Source organism: Saccoglossus kowalevskii, chromosome 11 (genome assembly GCF_978046115.1).
Source record: "Saccoglossus kowalevskii chromosome 11, keSacKowa6.1, whole genome shotgun sequence".
NCBI classification, from domain to species: domain Eukaryota; kingdom Metazoa; phylum Hemichordata; class Enteropneusta; family Harrimaniidae; genus Saccoglossus; species Saccoglossus kowalevskii.
Genome location: NC_140651.1, coordinates 3,928,345 through 3,952,284, shown reverse-complemented (window position 1 = coordinate 3,952,284; position 23,940 = coordinate 3,928,345). Strand labels below are relative to the sequence as shown.

Genomic DNA, 23,940 nt, shown 5'->3' with positions numbered 1-23,940 from the left:
ATTTCCTATTTGAGATAAATTCATTGCTCGAAGTGATTACCAAATATTATCTTCTATATAGTCTTATTGATGGTTGAAACTAATATTGCATAGGCATGGTAATACTACATTACTTCTTCAAAAAAGATTATTATAATCATTTTGAGCCAATATTAATTAACAAAACAATTATCGAGGCCCAAACATTTAAAGAGAAATTATAGTATTTAAAGATTAAACAAGATTTACAGCAAAATTTGCAAGTATCCAAAGAATATAATATTCATTCAAATAAGGGAATTAAATATTGGATCTGAGAGAACATTATTCAGGCTAGTGTGGTATACATGTGTTTACACTCCATAATAAAGTTCAGTTCTATTAAAAATGCCAAGTGAAAACTTACAAATTTGTAAATATACAACCATGCAAGTTGCGGCCACAAAGACAGCCACATTAGATTAGAAAAAAATTCGAATTTTACTGATGGTTTTTTGTAAACCCCATAGGAGTGAAAAAGGCCGGTATAATTTACCAAAAGTTATAGCAGTCACTGAGCCACAAAAGATAGTCATGCATGATAAGAAACATAATTTTATGAACAATGTTGAAACTAAATTTGGAGAACTCTTCTACTGAAGAGGATGAAACTGGATCTTTGACCTCTTACAAGCTCATGACACCTGGGAGTGGGGATAGGGGTAGTAGGGGGTGGGGGAATGTGTGAACTTATACTAAATTTTAAGTTTAGAATGCAACCCAAACAACCAAAGTGATAAAAACATAATAATTTGTTCACCCGTTTCCTTTTTACACTCTGATCTCATCAAATACGAAGTTTGACGGAGTATTTATTGCCGTCCTATTGTTCTTTATCGTCCCCATCATGACAATAGGTCTCTTCTATAATACGGTCTGATTTATCAAGCTGACATTTCTATAATAAGCTTTATGATAAATTGCCAATTTTGTAGAGCAAATTGGATTCTTTTATTTTGTATACCCTTTCCTGTATAGATTTAGACCACTATGAACAAAGTCAATGACACTATATCAGATTTTACTAGCTAAAAAAAAAAAATATTTTGAGCAGAAAAAAACAACTGCCAACAACATCAGATTTAAGAACCATGAATTATTTTGTTTTTTTTAATAGTTTTTCACTTTTACATTTCCACCAACTGGTTTGACAATTCTTTAATTTATTTTGTCCATATGTTATCGGCATGGATACTTTACTTTTACGGTTCAGTACAGGTTTAGTGAAAAACTGTTCTCTCATGCATACAAGCATTATACCCTTGTTCACAGAGAACACAGTCCAAGATGGTTCATATGAAAAGACACAAAAAGATGATACACATCACCTCAAAAATAACAATTATTCAAATTAAAATAGTGTTCGTCTGTCGATTATATCACTTTCAGTTTCCGTCAGCTCACTGTTTTCACTTGACATACCATTTTCCTCAATATTACTTTTCACAATTATTAAAAAAAAAGTCTTCACCCCGATTTGGCCTCCATCATTTCTGCTACAGTGGGCCCACATGGTTTTTGCATAATAGTTAATTCATTGTAGTCCCCAAGATAATTATTTTTTATTTTGAAGTATACTGCTGCAGACTATTATATCATGGAAGATATAGGCGTTGTAACATCTGACAATACATATGCAGTACAATGAGTCTGTTTCAATGAAATAAATCGACAACATTCACTCAAAATTCAAATGTTTTGAAAACTGTATTTTTCCAAATTAACAGCACGATGATTCTTCAACTGTTTTTTTTTAACTTATTTTTCTGTTTAATTAAATCATCTTGTTGTTCATCTAAAAAAAAATTATTTTTATCACTTTTACTACGAAGTTCTGAAAAGATTATATTTTCATGACAAATATTTTCAAACAGGCATATTTGAATACGCTGGATCAATAAAAAAACAATCCCTAGAACTGATTTATATTATGTTCCTTTTAAAAGTTTAAACGGCTAATCCTGCCAAGATTCCAATGTCTAAGCCTTCTGCTCAATTTCGCTATTTAGGGATTTTTCTCATATTTTAGTATTTAAAAATAGTTGTAAACTGTTTCAATTCACCCTGGCTACAGGAACAACACTAATGGATTCCGCTATAACTGATACAGTCTAAGAGCCTTTCATATCAAAAGTGGGCTGTGCCTTCCAAATAATAAATATAAATGAAAAATTCATTAATAAATGTTTGAATACACCCAACAGAAAACCTGATTCAAAATTAATGTCTACCCAATCATATCATTCCCCAGTGACCAGTGAACTTGAACCAGCTAAACGAGGGAATTCAATGTACTGAACAATTAGCGAACAATGAGCAGATCAGAACGCAAACATATTGCTTTCATTTTAAATGTATTGTATTTGACACTGAATGCATCAATCACGGCAAAACCCGGCAGGAATTCTGCCAAAATAACAATGAAAACTTAAAATAATAACCAAAAAGTGGCTTCACTTTGTATAATGCACAACTAACTTGCATGTTTGATGCATAACAATGGATCGACTGCAGTACTCAAACATCGCGGGGTGTGTGTGGATGCTTTGTTACATCGGAAACAATACATGCTTCTCCCAGGAGCTCACCAAAATCCAACTGAGCTGCCCAAATAACTGATCCTTTATCCGATCAGCTCTATTTGTCGTCCAATTTAGAGTTTAACACTTCTAATTGAGTTATTGTTTTTGTTTGATGCTCTATCTCTTTTCTCTCAGTTCCCAAGCCTCTCTGTTTGTATGCAGTCAATACCTAGTTGACATAATTGATTTAGCCAACTTAATACAAGGCTGTTTGTCGCTTTGTCTTCTCCAAACTTGACACGTTCAGGCAACCCCCAGTGACATCTGATATATCTACGCATCCCTTTTTTTGGAATACATTCATTTAATTTTGTTTGTAACCAGATCAAATATTGACTGTGAAACTAATTTGAAATCTGAATATAATTAAATAATAAATCGTTTTACGTCTGATGTAGGTTTCTGTTCTTCCAATCTTGACTACATGTACTTCCTTTCAAATAAGTTACAAAAGCTTTTTTAAAACAATTTTATATTTTCTCAAATAAATCCATCACAAAAAAGAGAATTATGAATATTGTAAATTCAGTTTTCATAATACTTAGACATATGAGAATGTCAGAGTTTAATATTTAATAACAAATTCATGTTTAAGTGAAACATTAAACAAGACATCAAAACAGAAAAATTTCAGATATAAGATTTTACCCACTGTTGCTGGATCTTTTTGATATTCACCAGATAGACAAAGTGAACATAGCAAACTGAACGATGTCGGGAATAAATTTGATAATGCAGAGAAAAATCCATCCTAGTTCAGCTGCATCCAATGTTTTGGAGTTTTGTTTTTGTTTTTGTTTGTTTCATAAACAAAATATCCTGTCTGGTTACTGTAGAATACTTTATTTTCGCTTGGAATTTATTTTCGCTATTTTTGCTGAAGGGCTGCTATACCTTTTTTCCTATGTCTCACATTCAACTCATCAAAAATCAGTAAAAATAAATTCCATACAAAACACCCAAAAAGCTTTTTCAGCGAAAATTAATTGCAGCTAAAATAAAGTATTTCACAGTACATCAATTAAAGGATGACAAAACAGGCAGAGCATCTTTTCATTTCTAAACTCTACGCTTTCATCCAGATTTAAATCTTTTCAAATTTTAAGCAATTAATGAACTGTGAAAACATTATAAACTGTAGCAACAAATTAGAGACAATTAAAGTATTTCTAACTGATAAACATACCATTTTATTTACAATAGAGTTAACTACAATAAACGTATGCCATGTATAGTAGTTCACCTCACAGGCTGTTAGCTTATATTTAGCACTAATCATCACCTAACTGCGGGTATGCAAGAAAAATACAGGACGTCAAATACAAGCAAGCTTCCGAATAAACCCATTGAATTTTATGGATAAAACTGAAACCTGAGCAACAGCCCTATTAAATCTGCTGTAATATCTTTGACCTGTTAATGCTTGACAACAAGTGCAATAATTTTAGTGATAATAAACTAATATACTTATTAGCTGTTGTTATCAAGGGGTCATTGATTTCCGAAACCTCTGATTGGTTCGTGACATTTGATGAGACCTTTTCTATAATTAAATTGTCATACACGTGTAAATCACAGATTACCCATCTTTGTTGTCTAATCTCGCATACAGTCATGCATTTTATCAATAAGCGTTAACAGTCTATAGTGACTATTCTGTTAGTCACACATTACATTTTTGGGAGACTTTACTTGAATTTTGACGATGCAAACATGTAGAATGAATATTCTTTTTTTGTGAAATCAAAATTCTGTCATCAACACTTTTTATTTTTATCCCTTTGAATCAAATAAAAACCATAATCATTCCTTTCACAAATTTTCACATAGACAATATTAAATAATGTTTCTTACATTTTTTTTTTCACCGAAAGTCAAAGTTGATTGTTTAAGATTGATATGACATGAACCTATCAGAAAGCTGTGTAATTTCCCAACAATAGAATTATTTTACTTTGAAATCGGTGAAGATAACAAATTTCAAATTTGCGAATATAGCAAAGAAATCCACTTGCAAGTTAGACTATCACCTGCCTGCCAACCAGTATACCATATTGTTATGCCTGCAGTTTTATTCACAATACACAGTACTCAATCTTGGCACAAATAATGGTGAATGTGACTCAATTAATAGAACTGATGTAAGCATCACTAGATATGTCACACATGATAAATGAGAAGACTATTGTGTTCATTCTGAATCTAATGAATGCAGCAAGACAAGAAGGGGGGAGATGAGAGGCGATGATATAAAGGTGAGGAGGGAGAGTGAATAGTGAGATGAGGAAAAGGGAGAGGGGGATGGAGTTATGACATGAAAATGAAAAAGAGAAGAAGGGGTGGGAAGATGAGTGGAGAGAAGGGAAAAGAAGGAGATAAAACAAAATGATGAAAAAGATGGAAAGGTAGATTTGAAAAAATGAAATGAATAGGGAGAAGACGGTTTGGGGGACGATATGATGGGTGGATTGAGATGATGGAGAAGAGAAGAAAGTGACAATGGAAGGAAGATGGGATGATGTCAGAGGAAAGGGAGCAGTTAGGAGGAGAGGAATTGAAGAGATGTGAATGGTAGAAGAGAGGTGAGGAAGGGAAGGGTTGAAGAAAATTAAGGATGGAAGAGGTAGAGAGGTGGGGAGGAGGTGAGAGTGATGAGGAAAAGGTGAAAGATGTGGGGAGAAGAGTGGTGGAAGTGAGATGGGGAGGGTAAGGAAAAAGAGGTGTGAAAGAGAGGTGTGAAGAAGGTTGGAAAGAGAGGGGTGTAAAAAAAGAAGAGAATGGAACCGGTATATTAAATACTCAAAGCAATTAAATATATATTCATGAATGCATGGAATTGGATAAAAAGTAGAGAAACAAAGGATTGATACACAATAGTTCAGAAGCTGAACAAATACATCAAATTCATGAATTCATCCAATATATACAAGTCCACTTAATCTACGTCAATCATCTCAGTCAAATAATTAATGAAACCAAACCATTTTCTTGATTAAACACTGGGTACTGGTAGAAAATACCCACAATTCAAACTTAAATTAATAAGACTTCATCTACTATTAAAACTGACAATATAGTATTTTAAAGGGAAAAAAGTTTGTGGAAAACACAGAGCTCACATACATTCAATGAATGTAAACTGAACTACAGCTAGGTAATGCTGTTGTCATATGCTTAGCTTGGGGCAGGTTGGTCTTCATATTAGATTATCAGACTTCCTGCACAGTGTGTCATCACAAACCATTTTCATGATTTATACCGTATAGTGCTTCTACTAGTGATAACTGCATACATTGTTAATTCTCAGTCATAAATGACACCTTAAAATATTACAGCTAATTTTAATACTTAATAGATTAATATTAAAATGGGGAACAAAAGACGGATTAACAGTAAAAAAAACGTAGACAATAAAGTCCCATGATTCCATTGGTAAAATCCAGCGATTGAACGCTAACCTTTTAAAAGTAATATAGTTGTTTTGTTATGGTTGATTGCCTTATATAACAGATATAATTCACTTATGAGGTTAAATCACTTGTTGTTTATTATTTTAAAAAAAGAGAAAAAGTAAACCTTTTCAGAAAAAATCTTTCTATTATGTGATTTCCAGGAATTGTTTATGATAGCATAAAATTAACATACATATTAGTGTTTTTGATAGTTGCAGTGATATACATTGTCTTGCATATTAGACAATTTTTTTTTTTAATTTAGTGAGATATAGTATAATATCATAAAAGTGATACTGATGACTGTCTTGTATAATTTTCAATTGTTGCACAGAAATGTTGCAGTGCAGATTTTGAATAAAAATCTTTTGGGTGCTGATAATGGAACTGAAGTCAATTAACCATTTACTCTGAAATAACTGAGACCCAGACAATTTCAATTATTTCTGTAATTATTACAAGACTTATTAAGCAAGAAAATAATTGGTGCTCCCAGAGCCTAATTGGTTGAACAGTGAGTTTTCACATAAGCTTTTATACCTTTTGTATGCCTGTTCTTTTAAACAATGTCTTTCCTCACACCTCTAATAAACCACATACTGAAGTCCTTTAGCGACTTAACAAAGACAGTAAAGGCCGCTTTTGAAATCAAAGTTGAGGAGGTTTCTGATAAAATTTCCACCTAGTTACCACAAACACATTGGGCAGCACTTAAGGTAACTATTGTGTTTAAAAGTTAGTTTAACATGTTTGGATTCTTTAAGTACAAAAGTTACATGCATTCACAAAAGATGAAGCAATAAAGCGAGAAAACCTGTCAAACTGAAAGGTGAAAACGTAATCAATTGCGATTCATTGTATTACTTCATATTACATTGCAGTAAAAGCACTCTGGCAAACAGCTAAGACGCAATATAAAGAAATTCACTTTGGTTAAAATCAACCCATAACATACTATATATTAAATATTGATAAAGTGTCCAAATTTCCAACTCTTTAATTTTCTCCAATAGCAGAGAACAACTGTTATATGGCTTTACCCTTCTGGGCGTTTTAATCTTTAATTAGGCCCCAAATGTGAAAGGTCTGTACCAAGGAGCATAAGGGGCTAAAAATAATTACATTGTCAATAATTCTGCTATTAGCTATACAATAGAATCATACAAATCTTAATTTAAAAGTTGCCATTTCCATATCCGATTGAATTTTCCAATTTTTTCGCTTCTCAAAGCCGCCTGTCAGTTTAAGCTAGCAAGTGCTATGAGCAGCTAGCTTGCCTGATTGCCTAACCACAAACATCCAAACTAATTGCTACAGCTAGCCACGGCTAAATTCATTTCAACTTAGTTCCAACCATCTGCTTGAACCAGGAATAGCATTCAGTTTTTTTTATGACTTTGAAATGACTACAGTTGTATTAATCACTTTCCAAATTTCAAGTTATATATACCTGACATCAGGTATATATAATTGATATTTTTATAAAAAGAAGAGATGATATAGCAGTCGTACTTATGTAAATCCTTAAATTTCTGTTATTAGACATATTTGCGACTTTGATTTAAAGTATTGTAAACCGCTTTAATTTTGCAACAAAACTTTTCAGAAAAGTCAGTGAAATTATGTATCAATTAATATTTATTTTACTTGGGTACTAAACACAGAGTCTGTTAATTCTTTTCTCCACAAATATTATCAAATCGCAATAGCATTGTATGTGCACACTGAATTTAACTGTGAAAGTCGATATGACTCAATGACTAAAAGATTCCAGTACAATGTTCACAAAAATTATCCTAAACTTGCAAAGTCGACGAATATTTGTCTCAAATAAACAGTATTGTCTTCATTAATAAGGAGATCAGTAAATATTTTTAATGACAACATATTTTGCTTTTTTTGTAGACTTCCAGTACCTAAATAATTCACAATGTGACCTTTGAAAATGTGTGTCAAAAAGAGTAATATCAGAATACAATTGTTGCTATAAGGTACGAACAGACCTTGCATAAAAACACTCATCCAAAATTGTTTGCCATTTTTCTCTGTATGTGTGGTTGTAAGCAATATTCCAGACACAGTCAATACACTGCGAATATAGAAAATTATGAAATAGTGATTTCAGTAATTTGGGTTTACTCAAACATCTTGACCATCATATACAAACTTCGAATTCATGAAATGTTATTTTTTTAATCTTAAAATATGTATAATGCTGAAATTGTACATCCATGATGTTGCAATCATGTCCTATCCACTGTTTAAATGACCTCCCTCAAGATGAAAACATGGTATCACAAGCTAAACTCAGCAGTTTATATTTCAGTTACTAATCCACTGTTCAATCTGGGGAATAGGAAGCATGTTTTAAATAGTAAACTTTAAGTATTGATATCTCGCATTAGTTATTTTGAAAAATTGAAAAATCATTAATTTTTAGTCTGAACCAGGAAATTTTATCACCAAATTTCATACAAGTATCGCCTGATGTATGTAGGCTTTGAGCAATATATTGTCTTATTTTTATAAATGATACTTTTCTGGAAACAACAAAAACAAAATATTAATTTACAAATTTCACAGGTGGGAGTTTTTTTGTTTGTTTTTTTTACCAATGCTGTATTTTACTCAACTATTTAGTTTTTAGACACTCACAAAAATACAAAACTTAAGTAGACTTATCTGCCATGTGTCCTTAACTTTCTGTTTTTTGCCACCACTAGCTGTCTGATTCAAATGTCTAGTGTCTGGTGGTCTTCCCTGGTTCTACAGTCGAGCAATTACGATCACGGGAAATGGGGGAGGTCTGCATAGGAAGAGGGGTCAAAGCAGGATAGGAAAGGTCAAATTCAGAAAAAGAGGTCAATATTGGGGAGACATTCACCACCTGAAAAAACAGTGACACTTTTAATCGCATTGAGTCTTTACTCAGCATTGATTGGTCTGTTTCATTGGTACTCAATACAACCATATCCTCTTATTGATTTTCTACCTATGTAACATCCTTCCTCTGCTCCAATCGCTCCATTCCTCCCATTTTTTATTTCCTCATTCATTTCATAACATCTATGCACTTAAATGTCATACATTTCTAGGTGTGAGGCTATCACTATCTGTACAGGTTATGCAGACTACTTCAATCTCACCGCGTTCATTCATTCCTATGATTCCATGTGTAAATTTCATTTTAATAACCAGCATTCTTTGAGTTTTGCATCTTTCATTCATTTTGCTTTATCTTATCTTTTCTAACACACTAAATATTGAATTATGAAATATTAAAATTACAAAGATATTTCAATGGACCTCTACTGTGCTTTCAGTTCTGGTGTACTGCAAATCAATTTAATTTAATTTTGATTGTTGAGAAAAGCGTGCATTGTATAAGAGTGAACTTTTCACTGAGGTCCGTAAAAAAGAGAGAAAAAAGACACATTTCCATTGAGAATAAATATGTACCAAGTTTCATTGATATCTTAGCTCTAAAGGTAATATATTTTTTAAACTTGATGGTGAAATCTGAATTTAAAAAATAAAATAAAACTTCAGTTTGAACGAATCAAATAAAAAACAAAGTCTCCTAAATTTTGGGCAGACTGAAGCGTTTTAATTCAACCTTATCAAATAGATCTTTGCCAAGATCTATTGTTCAATTCTATCCATTTTATCACAGACTGCAATCTAATGAATAAAATATTCGGTCTCTTCTGCACCTTTATTCAAATACAACAATGCCAGGACAATTGTTATTCCCCAGTGCTGTATCATCATGAGGGTTCATCCTTTGACCTGAACTTTGCCCTAATTCCCTGGCCATGATGACCTCACTTGACCTTTGAAATAAAACAATTAGGATATCTGGAATGGTTACAACTGAGTGAAATGTATCAACTGGGGAGACACACTGACACAGTGTTGCCAATTTCAGCTACTGTGCAGTCACAAAATGGAGGCACACTCAGTAATCATGCTGGTGTTCCATAATATAAATATAATCTAAATATTTTAAACAAGAATATTTCTAAAAAAAAATAGTAGGTATAATATATATTAATATTTTTAATACAAGATGACAAAAAGGAATTAAATTCATTCAGCCAAACAATGACAAACTTACAACGTTTTTTTACAACAAAAGGCATAATACAAAAGATTTAAAGTTTTTTCCTGTTTTTTTCTCTCTAGCCTTGTAAATTGTTACATTTTTTTGTACTCATGATGTATCAAAGTGATTCTGCTATGATTCACTGAACTGAAGTTTGATTTTAATACATGTAGTGAGTATGAGTAAGATTAGACGAGACGCGGCTACCAGACTATTATCTAATCAGCCACTGTTTTGCATTCTATGCCAACCTCAAAAGCCAAATATGCCCCAAATTTCAACCACAAACCTCTGCTGCACATGGCTTTGAGTTCTATATCACAGATTCGTTTGCATCAAACATTTTTTATCCTGTGTTTTTTTATGCCCACAAAAAAAAATACAAGATCAAGGTAGGGGCATATTGGCATTTTATTTAGACACTGTTATTAATCTTGTAGTTTGGAGCTATGAGACAAAGCATACAGGAAATGGTGGGAATACTTTTCATGTTAGGCTTGAAATTGCCACATGGGTTTCGAACACTTTAAGGATGTAGTCTTTTGTTCTGAATGGCTAAACTGAAAACTACCCTTGTTGAAAAAAGCAGGTGAATGCAGTATAATGAGCATGCAAAGAATCGAGTGGAGCGTATGTGCAGGCAAACAAAGCTCTATTCGTCTGGCATTGGTCGCAGAATAATTATTGGGTAATACGACAATAGCCAAAAAATGAAGTAGAACAAAAGCGAGTGTGAAAGTGTGTGGGTGTATAGTATACCACACTGGCTAGCATGCATCACATGTGGTTTCTTGAAACTACAATGTGGGTAAAAAATTCAAAGGAAATTTATCTGGAAATCAATGAGAGTGAAATTAAATTGATAGAAATCATGCTTACTTCTGGGTTCTCGCGGTCCATCAACGGTCACTTTGATTGCACGGTTGTAAGTTGCTATTTGTGGTGGGTTGGTGCTCACTGTTATCGTCAATGTGAAACTTTTGCCTGAAAATTGATAATAAAAAATAAAATTAATTTATGTGACTTAAATTTTATAAAAATATCATTTGTAATTTATCCCATTTTACATTGTGAAGAAATTGTTTAAATACTTAAATAAAACAAATCAATTCTTATTGCTGTTATTTGCATTCTTTCTTCCTGGTCACTTATATATAGGAAATAACAGAAATATTTCAGCGGGATTCAGGAAGTCACATTGATCCCTGACCCAATCATCCCACTGAAATCAGACTAATCAAACGCAAAACAACTCCAAATTATTTGGCTGTAATAAGTTCATTTCTATTGGAGTGAAATGTGATCTCAGCAGGGCATTTGCAAAAACAACAAATTAACAAACATGTTACAAGTGTATTAGATTAGACTGACCAGAACAATATGGTAAGGTAGGATGGAGTTTGGGTGATCTGATGTACTGGTTTCAAGTGAAACTTGGCCACCCACTCAGTCCAATTTCAAAATATTAGTCTCATTATTAACAACTCTCACTACTAGTACATTGTAGTCAACAAATCGACTGTTAATTGTGCTGTTTTAATGACGTAAACTTCAGTAGGTCCATGCCGACTTTGCTATTTTTAGAATGTCCTATTGTATAATAAGTTCGTATGTAAGCGATACACATGACAACGTATTTTATGTTTGAGTTTTCGTAATTTATAAAAAAAAATGATGTGAACAAAAACAAAAATTAAGACCATAAAAACCGGGCAGGTGATTCTTATTGATATTTATTGAAGTTCGCAACTAATTTAGAGCTGCAGTCATACTTTGTCTTCCCATCACGCGAAAAAAAAAATACAATAGAAAAAAAGTTACTTCCTATATCCAAAGACATCTTTGCTATATCCTGCCCTCACGCGAAACAATATCACAGTATTTGTTTGTGAAAGGACTTTGAAAACTTGGCATCACTGATCATACGTGAATGGCCATAAAAAGGGTGCGCGCCGACATCCTGGTAAACTTATCAATGGCCAACAACGAAATGAAAATACGCTAGAAGAGATCGGCACGTGTCCTCGTTGAGAACCACGCACTCTTTACGCTATAGTAACCTGTATACCGAGTAAACATTGAATTCACCAGCTTCCAGGTCGAGAAACATGTCCAAATAAAAAAAGCAAGGTCACCGCATCCACTTCCTTACCGATGATTTACAGCGATTTGAGAAAGTCGGCAAAGTTTGTGAACGAGTCACGGATCGCCAATCAGGCCTTGACTTCCTGGCCGGCCATCACAATTCATACCCCAACAATAAATATAAAAAAGGGGTGATCTTACCTCTGCCTGATCTGCCAACAAATCTAAGATCGTTAAATCTGGCTACTTGGTTCTTCATCACCGCTGTTGAGTTCCGTAACTCTGCACAGTAATTCTCATCGTTTCCCGCTGCTATGGTGACGATGGTACCATCGTTTACTTCTCCAAGAGATACAACTTTGAAAGCTATAGGTAAAGTCTTATTGCACCGCCAGTGAGATGGCAAAACTGAACACACAAAATTTGGGCTTTCAGTCCTTACAAGTTCGCCCGGATATTCAGAAAGGGCTTCAATGAGTGTCCGTTCCCCCCGAAACGGGTACTTTCGTGTTAAGTCCGACATTTTACTCGGCTGATGATGGGCGAGGGGGGAGTAACGTCGATCTTCTGCTTTGATATGCATCTGGAATCACTGTGGGTAGCTTCACTTCTAAGGCGTAATCACAACAAACTTCAGAAAACCGCACTGCAGGTTGGGCTAAGTCTTTGCAAAACGCCGGCAATCTCGGCGATGATGTATGGTTGAAATATTAAGCCACCACTCCCGCGCGTTCTCGTAACCACATGAAACAACCCCGCAATTGGACGGTCGCCTTGGCGGAAACCGGACTATTTCCAAACGGCTCTGGTCAACACAGTGCTCAGATCGAGAGAAAACGATGCCTGGCTGCGAGTCGCTATAAATGATTAAATACTGTATATACAGTGGCAACTTTGATAGGTAGAGGTAGGACGTAATCACGATATGTTTTAGACTCGTCTATTGCAAACATGGGGGAGACGACAAGTAACTTATGAATGAAACTCGAAATTTGGTAGGGGCGGAGCCCAACATATCCGAAAAAGACCAATAAAAACACGCCAATAGGAAATCGCCTGTCAGAAACACGTGGTACTTGTGGTTTGTGGATATCTTTTCACGCTAAGTAACCGTAGTGCGCAGATCGACCAGCGAGCCAGCTGAATCACTAAATGTTGCCCGTTCTCGATAGATTCATGTTGATTCCCCGGAAAATCGAATCATCGAACGTGGAAGTCTGATTTCCTCTCTGTGAGACAAAAAAAACCGGGGTAGATAATTTCACCCGGACGTGGGCTTTAGACCATCGAGTTCATTCACACCAAAATGAGATTGTTGGGTGCCACACGGAAGTTTGACTACCCAAGACAAAGAATATTATTTGGCACACCCACAACAATGTGCAACAAATAACGTGACAAACCGCGTAATAATGCTGAGTTGAATGAGTAACTTATAAGGGGCAGCTCAATGCCACGCCCACTTGATTACTATACCAAAAATTGTCAACAAACTTATCCCCGCCTCATTGTAAGCAACAATTATGCAATTAAAGATGATTCACGCATGCGCAATCGATTTCAAAATGGCAGCCGCCATTGAGCTAAAAATGTAAACGTGAGTACAAAGTTTTAACAAGTATTGGTGACTATGACGAAGCCGAAAGCCAAATCGAAGAAAACTGAGAAGGCAAAGGAACAAATGGGTGTTAACAACCCTCAGGAAACAAAGGTATTTACAACATCAATTTGAAAACTGGTGCACAGACGACGTATTTTTTAAAAGATTATGATAGGTTCGTGCAATGGATCAGGTAACACCAACGCAAAGTGCGTAGGAGTTGTAAGCATCACAGGCGTATTGAGTAACCACGCCGCACCTGTCATTCTCAGTATGAATAATGAAAATGTCAACCTTTAATATTTGACGATGTTTTGTTCTAAACCACAGTCACGATGAATGTTTCTGATGTGCAGATGTTTATCCAATCAGCGGATTTAATCGTTGCTCGAATTTATTATTCTCGATAGTCGTGAGATTTGGGTCTGGGATATTTCAAGCATCGTTGATTTCTCTTTTCCGTTTACAGCCGCTAAATACACATGCATCAAGTCCGGCAAGTAGTATACAGTCAACACCGGCAGTCGCCGCTAAACTGACACCTAAAACATGGTTTACCACAGATATACAGCGTATGATGTAAGTTCACTTTGTCATACTGCCAAATACTAGTAGTATCATTCAATGCACATGTTTACACAATAACAATCATCCATCATTCACAAACAGTGGCATTATTTTGAAAATCTGCCAAAGACAATTTCAGATAACTTCAACATAAAATAAACATATCCGTGTGTCCCTGTAAATATTATTCACTGTATTCTGTCCACAGTCACTTGAGAACTGACAATTAAATTGATCGGTACTTTTTTTTTTTACTTTGGTACTAATTATTTTTAATTTTTTTTAATTAAAATTTTAAATTATTTCCTGAGTTTTGAATCGATACTCAACTAAATCTATTTGTATTTTAAGCCCTCAAGTGACTGCAATTCTGTCTCTGGCTTGAACTATTTTTCTTGATTTTAAAGATGCACATTGCTTGTGTAAACACTTTTTTTAAGATCACAAACACAAGGAATTACAAAAACATTTTTATTTTGCTATTAAACATCGGTTATTTTTTTGAGTAAAAAAAAATCCCAAACTTTACTAAAACAACTCAGAAGCAGCTATGAAAATGTAGAGTAAACATTGCAACAGAATGAACTTCCAAGGTAATAAACATTTTCAACAGGGCCTTAACATCTTCTGGGCAGGAACATGTGTATGGTATCAGAATTAGTTATGACTCATAGTCACATTGATCTTGGGGGTGGATGAATCTAACCAGCTACCAGTGTTTACTACATTTTTCTATGGCCTTTCTAGGCAGATTAATTACACAAACCGGAATTGACTGGAAAGGGGGCATACAAATTTAGCACAATGTGATTAGGTACTCAGCCTTAGGCATAATAATAGAAATTATTAATATCATTTCACTCAGTGATCAACTTGATATGTAAATTTGAATTATTCCGCAATGACTAATACTACCAAAACATTTAGAACATTTTTAATTATCACCTTAATTACCAGACAACCTGTGTCATGCAGCTATGTGCATGTAGTTGCAGCCAAACCTACATTTTCTATTTAGCAATACAAAAAAAAGAAGCATATTTAGTTTCTGAAATTTATATTGAGAATTAGATGCTTGGAGCAAAGTTTTGCAGATTAAAGTACTTTCATTTTAGAACTATGTTTATCAGTTTTGTTTTTGTTCATATGAATAGCAGGCATTTAAAGGAGAATGTGTGTCACATATAAATCAGCTAGAACCAAAGTTGAATGTATCATTAGTTGAACAATGTTGGCTTTTTGCCAAGTAAACTGAATAACTCAAACTGAAAGTATGTCACTGTGTTTTCTGATTGAACTATCAGTATTTTTTCACCACTACTGGTATAGGGACATTTTGAGGTTTTCTTTGAATGAAACAATAGGGAATAGTTCCTAGGAGTGCACCTGCTGCACTCGTTGACATTCATGTAATCTGTAACCATGGTGACTACTTTCTGACATTCACTTCCTTCAGTTGGATACTTTTTTGTGTACTTCATGGGGTGCCATTACACTCAGTCAGCAAAAAATGTCAGTAGTCTTTGTACTCTTCCATACAGCTGTGATATTACTGAAGATAGTTTAGTGACATTTATGTAGCCATGGAAACTTAGAATGACTGTTATATGTAAAAGTTTTGTCAGTCATTTATTAGTCCCTATTTTGGACGAAGTCGGGAACTTTTAATTTGTGCTGTCCATCCATTCTTTGTGCGTCTGTAGCCATTTTCTCAGACATGGTTTGACTGTTCATATTCGCACTTAACACACAGACAATGTAAGATGACTTACATAGGCACATTCATTTTCATCACTATTTGCTCAAGTATGGCTGACTGTCGGCCATTTTGGTCCCCAAAATTGCTGAATTAGGATACTTTAACATGTCTGAAACTTGTTTTGTGGAGATAGACAGGGCAATTTCATTCAAACTTAGTATCTTGATCATGCATATTGCGTTACAGGTGCTCATCCATTCGTGGGTTCTGCATCTCCTAGTAATGCTAGTGACAACAAAGCTCATGAAGATATATTCTGATTTGCTGCACAGCGGTTATTCAGTGAAAATTAATTTCACCTTAAATAAAATATTCTACAGTAAATCTTATAACTCTTGCTACTCTCCACAAAGAAACATAGCAAACTATCTTGAATAACTAAACATTTTTGTTATGTCAATTCTAAATAAATATTTGAAACTTTCTCTATTTTGATTTCTGTAAAACTATATTGTAGATTGTTTTGGTTTTTAAAGAAGGCACAGTGTTCACAGTCAGCCTGCCTGTACACTTTCAAAATAATATCCTAATAATGATGAGTCATTTAAGCCTCTTTTAACATTTTACGATGATCCATCATTAGTCAAAGAACTGAGGGTGATGACATCATAGGCAGTAACAGTGCCCAGTGTGGTGAACTCCACTTGCAGTTTAGTCTTTGACATGGAGGACATTCTTACTGTGAGCTGTGTGTCTGTGACGCAAGTGAAAGATGTTCCTATTTTTAACTCTTATTTTAATTATTTTTGTGTGGTTACCATGGTTACCATACTCTTGACAAACAATTTCCACTCATTTGATTTCAGTCATCATGTAGACTTCATTAGTGAATGATGTTTTTTGAAAATATAATGAGAAATAAAGTCAATGATCACTGTATTTTCTGTTTTCATTTCCCAATTTTTATTTTTAAATAGTTACAAAATGTATTTGTTTCTTCTTTCAGCACTTGGGTTGAAAATGTTTCGGTTCCTCTTGTCACTATTTGCGTGGATAGATCCTAATGTGACATTTTGTATCTTTGGCATTCTTCAATCATTGATCTGAATTTGTTGAATATATGCCACTTATTATATCACAGGTGCATGTCAGTTATTCAATTTGATTTGTGTAAGTAAAGTACAAAGCACTAAGGTTCTCAGATACCTTGGGATACGAATGTATGATTTCTATATTTACTGAACACATGGTGCTCCCTGATTACTTGTTTCTCTTTTGGTATCTCAGACATGCATCTGTATCTGTGTAACTCAGTGTATTGTTTAGCCTAGAATATGATTTTTCGGAGGCATCCATAATATGCAATAATCATTGACCGTAAATACATGTATGACTAGTTAATTTAAAATACTGTCATCATAAACATTAATTATGGGATATTTCAACAAGGTGCATTTAAACTGATCAATGAACAGAAAGTATTTTACTTCCTATGGTTTAGATTTGATAGCCCATAGTATGTTACATTTGAATACATTTGCATGGCTAATAAGATAAACTGACCAATGAACTGAGAGTAGTTTACTTCCCATGGTTCAGATTTGACAGCCGATAGTGTGTGACATTTGAATATATTTGCATGGCTAATAAGATAAACTGACCAATGAACTGAGAGTAGTTTACTTCCCATGGTTCAGATTTGACAGCCCATAGTATGTGACATTTGAATATATTTGCATGGCTAAGAAGCTCAACTGACCAATGAACTGAGAGTATTTTATTTCCTATGGTTCAGATTTGACAGCCCATAGTATGTGACATTTGAATATATTTGCATGGCTTATAAGATAAACTGAGCAATGAACTGAGAGTATTTTACTTCCCATAATTCAGATTTGACAGCCCATAGTATGTGACATTTGAATATATTTGCATGGCTAATAAGATAAACTGGCCAATGAACTGAGAGTATTTTACTTCCCATGCTTCAGATTTGACAGCCCATAGTATTTGACATTTGAATATATTTGCATGGCTAATAAGATAAACTGACCAATGAACTGAGAGTAGTTTACTTCCCATGGTTCAGATTTGACAGCCCATAGTGTGTGACATTTGAATATATTTGCATGGCTAAGAAGCCCAACTGACCAATGAACTGAGAGTATTTTACTTCCCATGGTTCAGATTTGACAGCCCATAGTATGTGACATTTGAATATATTTGCATGGCTTATAAGATAAACTGAGCAATGAACTGAGAGTATTTTACTTCCCATGGTTCAGATTTGACAGCCCATAGTATGTGACATTTGAATATATTTGCATGGCTAATAAGATAAACTGGCCAATGAACTGAGAGTATTTTACTTCCCATGGTTCAGATTTGACAGCCCATAGTATTTGACATTTGAGTATATTTGCATGGCTAATAAGATAAACTGAGCAATGAACTGAGAGTAGTTTACTTCCCATGGTTCAGATTTGACAGCCCATAGTATGTGACATTTGAATATATTTGCATGGCTAATAAGCTAAACTGACCAATAAACAGAGAGTATTTTACTTCCCATGGGTCAGATTTGACAGCCCATAGTATTTGACATTTGAATATATTTGCATGGCTAATAAGATAAACTGACCAATGAACTGAGAGTAGTTTACTTCCCATGGTTCAGATTTGACAGCCCATAGTATGTGACATTTGAATATATGTGCATGGCTAATAAGATAAACTGACCAATGAACTGAGAGTAGTTTACTTCCCATGGTTCAGATTTGACAGCCCATAGTATTTGACATTTGAATATATTTGCATGGCTAATAAGATAAACTGAGCAATGAACTGAGAGTAGTTTACTTCCCATGGTTCAGATTTGACAGCCCATAGTATTTGACATTTGAATATATGTGCATGGCTAATAAGATAAACTGACCAATGAACTGAGAGTATTTTACTTCCCATGGTTCAGATTTGACAGCCCATAGTATTTGACATTTGAATATATTTGCATGGCTAATAAGATAAACTGAGCAATGAACTGAGAGTATTTTACTTCCCATGGTTCAGATTTGACAGCCCATAGTATTTGACATTTGAATATATTTGCATGGCTAATAAGATAAACTGGCCAATGAACTGAGAGTATTTTACTTCCCATGGGTCAGATTTGACAGCCCATAGTATGTGACATTTGAATATATTTGCATGGCTAATAAACCAAATTGATCAATGAACTGAAAGTTTTTTACTTCCCATGGTTCATACATGTATTTCTAATAAGACCTTGGTTGAATATAGTTGTTCGTTGAGGTCGTGTAGGTCTAGGATAGTGCCACAGTTTTTTTTGCTATCCGATCAAGGTTGGTAGATATCATGGTAACCATGTTTTTTTTTTCTAATACATGTTATATTGACACCATTTATTAACAGATGTAGGTAAAACTTGGGACTTTGAGATGAGATATTCAATTTAAGCATGTATGCAAATCAGTTTGTCTGACTTAATCAAAGTGATAAATGATTATTTTCCAATTTGTCCTGATACATGTATAATGAGATTCAAACAAAAATACTGTAAACAACTTTAATTTCAAGTGTCAAATTCCCCCTAAAATATCACTTGGGTCAAATTTTTATAGTTCTGGGTGTCCCAGGGTACGCCATAAAATTATCATGTGGCAGTCATTGAATGATTTGTAGTATTTCATGGAATAACCGGAGGTGGTATGTCGGGCAGATATATATCTGACAACACAGTGTTTTTCTATTATTTTTTAACTTTAACACAGCGGTACTGATTTCCAACTGTCAAATAAATTCACTTTTGCTCTATAAACCGTATTATGCATTGGGTGTGACATGTGGGGATCACAGTGCAGTGGTATTGTTATATGGCGCCATAAAATTCATGCTATAATATTCTGCACATTGATACCAGCATAAAATGAAATAAATTGCGCTGTTTAATGAGAGTTTGGTGGAAATCGATTTAATGAAGAAGTCAACTATGTAATAGCATTCATCACAGTGGCTTTTATGATCAGACCCCAGCCAGTCAAATTATCCAAAGAAATCAGAGATTTGAAAGCTGTTGTAATAATGGATAAACCTATTTTTTAAAATAAAATTAAAATTTATGAAATTAGGTAATGTTCAAATAATCTTTGTATTTGTGTTATGTTTTATTAACTCTTTGAATGCTTTTTTTCTGAATTTTCTATAATTTCTTTTAATTTTGGATCAAATTGACATAATTTCCCATGATCTGAATTTGTGATAATGCAAAATGCTTATACTTGTTTAAAAGGTGACAAAATATAACTTTTGTGCTCAAAGCATTAATAGCAAGTCATTTAATTAGTCTGTGTTTGATAGGTTATTTTACCCTCTGGATTGATTGAAGGATTAAGTGATAGGTCATTTTACCATCTGGGTTGATTGAAGGGTTAAGTGATAGGTCATTTTACCATCTGGGTTGCTTGAAGTGTTAAGGGATAGGTCATTTTACCATCTGGGTTGATTGAAGTGTTAAGGGATAGGTCATTTTACCACCTGGGTTGATTGAAGGGTTAAAGGATAGGTCATTTTACCATCTGGGTTGATTGAAGGGTTAAAGGATAGGTCATTTTACCATCTGGGTTGATTGAAGGGTTAAGGGATAGTCATTTTACCACCTGGGTTGATTGAAGGGTTAAGGGATAGGTCATTTTACCATCTGGGTTGATTGAAGGGTTAAGGGATAGGTCATTTTACCATCTGGGTTGATTGAAGGGTTAAGGGATAGGTCATTTTACCATCTGGGTTGCTTGAAGTGTTAAGGGATAGGTCATTTTACCATCTGGGTTGATTGAAGGGTTAAGGGATAGGTCATTTTACCATCTGGGTTGATTGAAGGGTTAAAGGATAGGTCATTTTACCACCTGGGTTGATTGAAGGGTTAAAGGATAGGTCATTTTACCATCTGGGTTGATGGAAGGGTTAAAGGATAGGTCATTTTACCATCTGGGTTGATTGAAGGGTTAAGAGATAGGTCATTTTACCACCTGGGTTGATGGAAGGGTTAAGAGATAGGTCATTTTACCACCTGGGTTGATTGAAGGGTTAAAGGATAGGTCATTTTACCATCTGGGTTGATGGAAGGGTTAAGGGATAGGTCATTTTACCATCTGGGTTGATAGAAGGGTTAAGGGATAGGTCATTTTACTATCTGGGTTGATTGAAGGGTTAAGAGATAGGTCATTTTACCATCTGGGTTGATTGAAGGGTTAAGGGATAGGTCATTTTACCATCTGGGTTGATTGAAGGGTTAAGGGATAGGTCATTTTACCATCTGGGTTGATTGAAGTGTTAAGGGATAGGTCATTTTACCATCTGGGTTTATTGAAGGGTTAAGGGATAGGTCATTTTACCATCTGGGTTTATTGAAGGGTTAAGGGATAGGTCATTTTACCATCTGGGTTGATTGAAGTGTTAAGGGATAGGTCATTTTACCATCTGGGTTAATTGAAGAGTTAAGGGATAGGTCATTTTACCATCTGGGTTGATTGAAGGGTTAAAGGATAGGTCATTTTACCATCTGGGTTGATTGAAGGGTTAAGGGATAGGTCGTTTTACCATCTGGGTTGATGGAAGGGTTAAAGGATAGGTCATTTTACCATCTGGGTTGATTGAAGAGTAAAGGGATAGGTTATTTTACCATCCGGGTTGATGGAAGGGTTAAGGGATAGGTCATTTTACCACCTGGGTTGATTGAAGAGTAAAGGGATAGGTCATTTTACCATCTGGGTTGATTGAAGTGTTAAGGGATAGGTCATTTTACCATCTGAGTTGATTGAAGAGTAAAGGGATAGATCATTTTACCATCTGGGTTGATGGAAGGGTTAAAGGATAGGTCATTTTACCATCTGGGTTGATGGAAGGGTTAAAGGATAGGTCATTTTACCATCTGGGTTGATTGAAGGGTTAAGGGATAGGTCATTTTACCATCTGGGTTGATTGAAGTGTTAAGGGATAGGTCATTTTACCATCTGGGTTGATTGAAGAGTAAAGGGATAGGTTATTTTACCATCCGGGTTGATGGAAGGGTTAAGGGATAGGTCATTTTACCATCTGGGTTGATGGAAGGGTTAAAGGATAGGTCATTTTACCATCTGGGTTGATGGAAGGGTTAAAGGATAGGTCATTTTACCATCAGGGTTGAATGAAGGGTTAAGGGATAGGTCATTTTACCATCTGGGTTGATTGAAGGGTTAAGGGATAGGTCATTTTACCATCTGGGTTGATTGAAGGGTTAAAGGATAGGTCATTTTACCATCTGGGTTGATGGAAGGGTTAAGGGATAGGTCGTTTTACCATCTGGGTTGATTGAAGGGTTAATGGATAGGTCATTTTACCATCTGGGTTGATTGAAGTGTTATTCACCATCTGAGGGTGTTTGAAATGTTTAAGGGATAGGCCATTTACCATCTGGAGGTGTTGGAAAGACTAAGTCCGTTTCAGACTGGTCCAATTTAGACTACGCTATTCATACTGGTCCAATTCGGACTGGTCCAATTCAGACTGGTCCAATTCAGACTATGCCATTTAGACTGGTCTATTTCAGACTGGTCTATTTCAGACTAGTTCAATTCAACCTGGTCCAATTTAGATTGGTCCATTTCAGATTGGTCCATTTCAGACTGGTCCAATTCAGACTGGTCCATTTCAAATTGGTCCAATTCGGATTGGTCCATTTCAAATTGGTCCATTTCAGATTGGTTAAATTCAGACTGGTTCAATTCAGACTGGTCCAATTCAGACTAGTTTTTTCAGACTGGTCTGATTCAGACTGGTCCATTTCTGACTAGTCCATTTCAGATTGGTTCAATTCAGACTGGTCCAATTCAGACTGGTCTCATTCAGACTGGTCTCATTCAGACTGGTCTCATTCAGACTGGTCTCATTCAGACTGGTCTCATTCAGACTGGTCTCATTCAGACTGGTCTCATTCAGACTGATCTCATTCAGACTGGTTCATTTCTGACTAGTCAATTTCAGACTGGACTAATTTAGACTGGTCCATTTCAGAGTGACTGGTCCATTTCAGAGTGACTGGTCCATTTCAGACAAGTTCATTTCCAAAATATTGTTTTTGATAAACTTTTTCAAACTGGTTTTATTTGAACCTTGCATCATGTTAACAGTAATGTTTGATTTAAAGTATGTATATATTATTATTAACTTGGAGAACTTCACAAAGGTATCAACGGCCATTGTCTTGATGTCAGACTGGTGTTGGTGTTGGTTGGAAATTTTTCATGTTATTCCGCTAATGCAATTATAAATAGTTTGGCCTTGAAAATGGATGCCCTGTTGTATTATTAATTCTTAGGGCCAGACTTCCCTTTGATAGGGGTGGGTTGCTTGTTTTGAGATTCAAAACATATCATGTTATAATATTGGAAAATCAGGTTGTGGATCAGGAATCTTATATGACAGGAACTTCTATCAAATATAAAGGTCAGTCTTATTGATATACCGGTAGTACATGTTCTTGCTAGGACATTGCACCTAACTCAAGTGTTTTCACAAAATGACTGTAGTTGCACGTTTCTTGGCTTTGTCACATGCCTGTTTGTGTGTCTTCAACTGTCTTCTGTAGTACCATTTGGTGACACTTCTAATTGTATGCAATCAGTCCAGTATGATTTAAAATACTATGCGGAAATAAAAAGATTTTTTATGTTTTAAAACTTGAAGCAGTAATAAAACACTTAGTATTATCTTGTACGTATTATGAATGTCTTTTGAAGTAAACACAATTTCACATTATGCCAAAAGCTTGTACGATA

At 34.8% G+C, this 23,940-nt stretch overlaps 2 protein-coding genes across 3 annotated transcripts in view; one reads left to right on the top strand and one right to left on the bottom strand.

The window, feature by feature from the left end:
- The window catches only part of runt (runt-related transcription factor), a 29,283-nt gene extending 15,868 nt beyond the window's left edge, over positions 1 to 13,415 (bottom strand). The window contains exons 1-2 of one of the 2 annotated variants that reach the window (XM_006813232.3): positions 12,444 to 13,415; positions 11,037 to 11,141 (exon numbers count right to left, since the gene is read on the bottom strand). In XM_006813232.3, coding sequence (XP_006813295.1) covers positions 11,037 to 11,141; positions 12,444 to 12,825 — 487 coding nt within the window. In that variant the 5' untranslated portion in view covers positions 12,826 to 13,415. The remainder of the gene's footprint in view (positions 1 to 11,036; positions 11,142 to 12,443) is intronic. The other variant, NM_001164957.1, reaches the window with a different exon arrangement.
- A 380-nt stretch (positions 13,416 to 13,795) lies between these two features.
- The window catches only part of LOC100377560 (transcription initiation protein SPT3 homolog), a 66,282-nt gene continuing 56,137 nt past the window's right edge, over positions 13,796 to 23,940 (top strand). The window contains exons 1-2 of the mRNA XM_006813238.2: positions 13,796 to 13,953; positions 14,312 to 14,421. Coding sequence (XP_006813301.2) covers positions 13,873 to 13,953; positions 14,312 to 14,421 — 191 coding nt within the window. The 5' untranslated portion in view covers positions 13,796 to 13,872. The remainder of the gene's footprint in view (positions 13,954 to 14,311; positions 14,422 to 23,940) is intronic.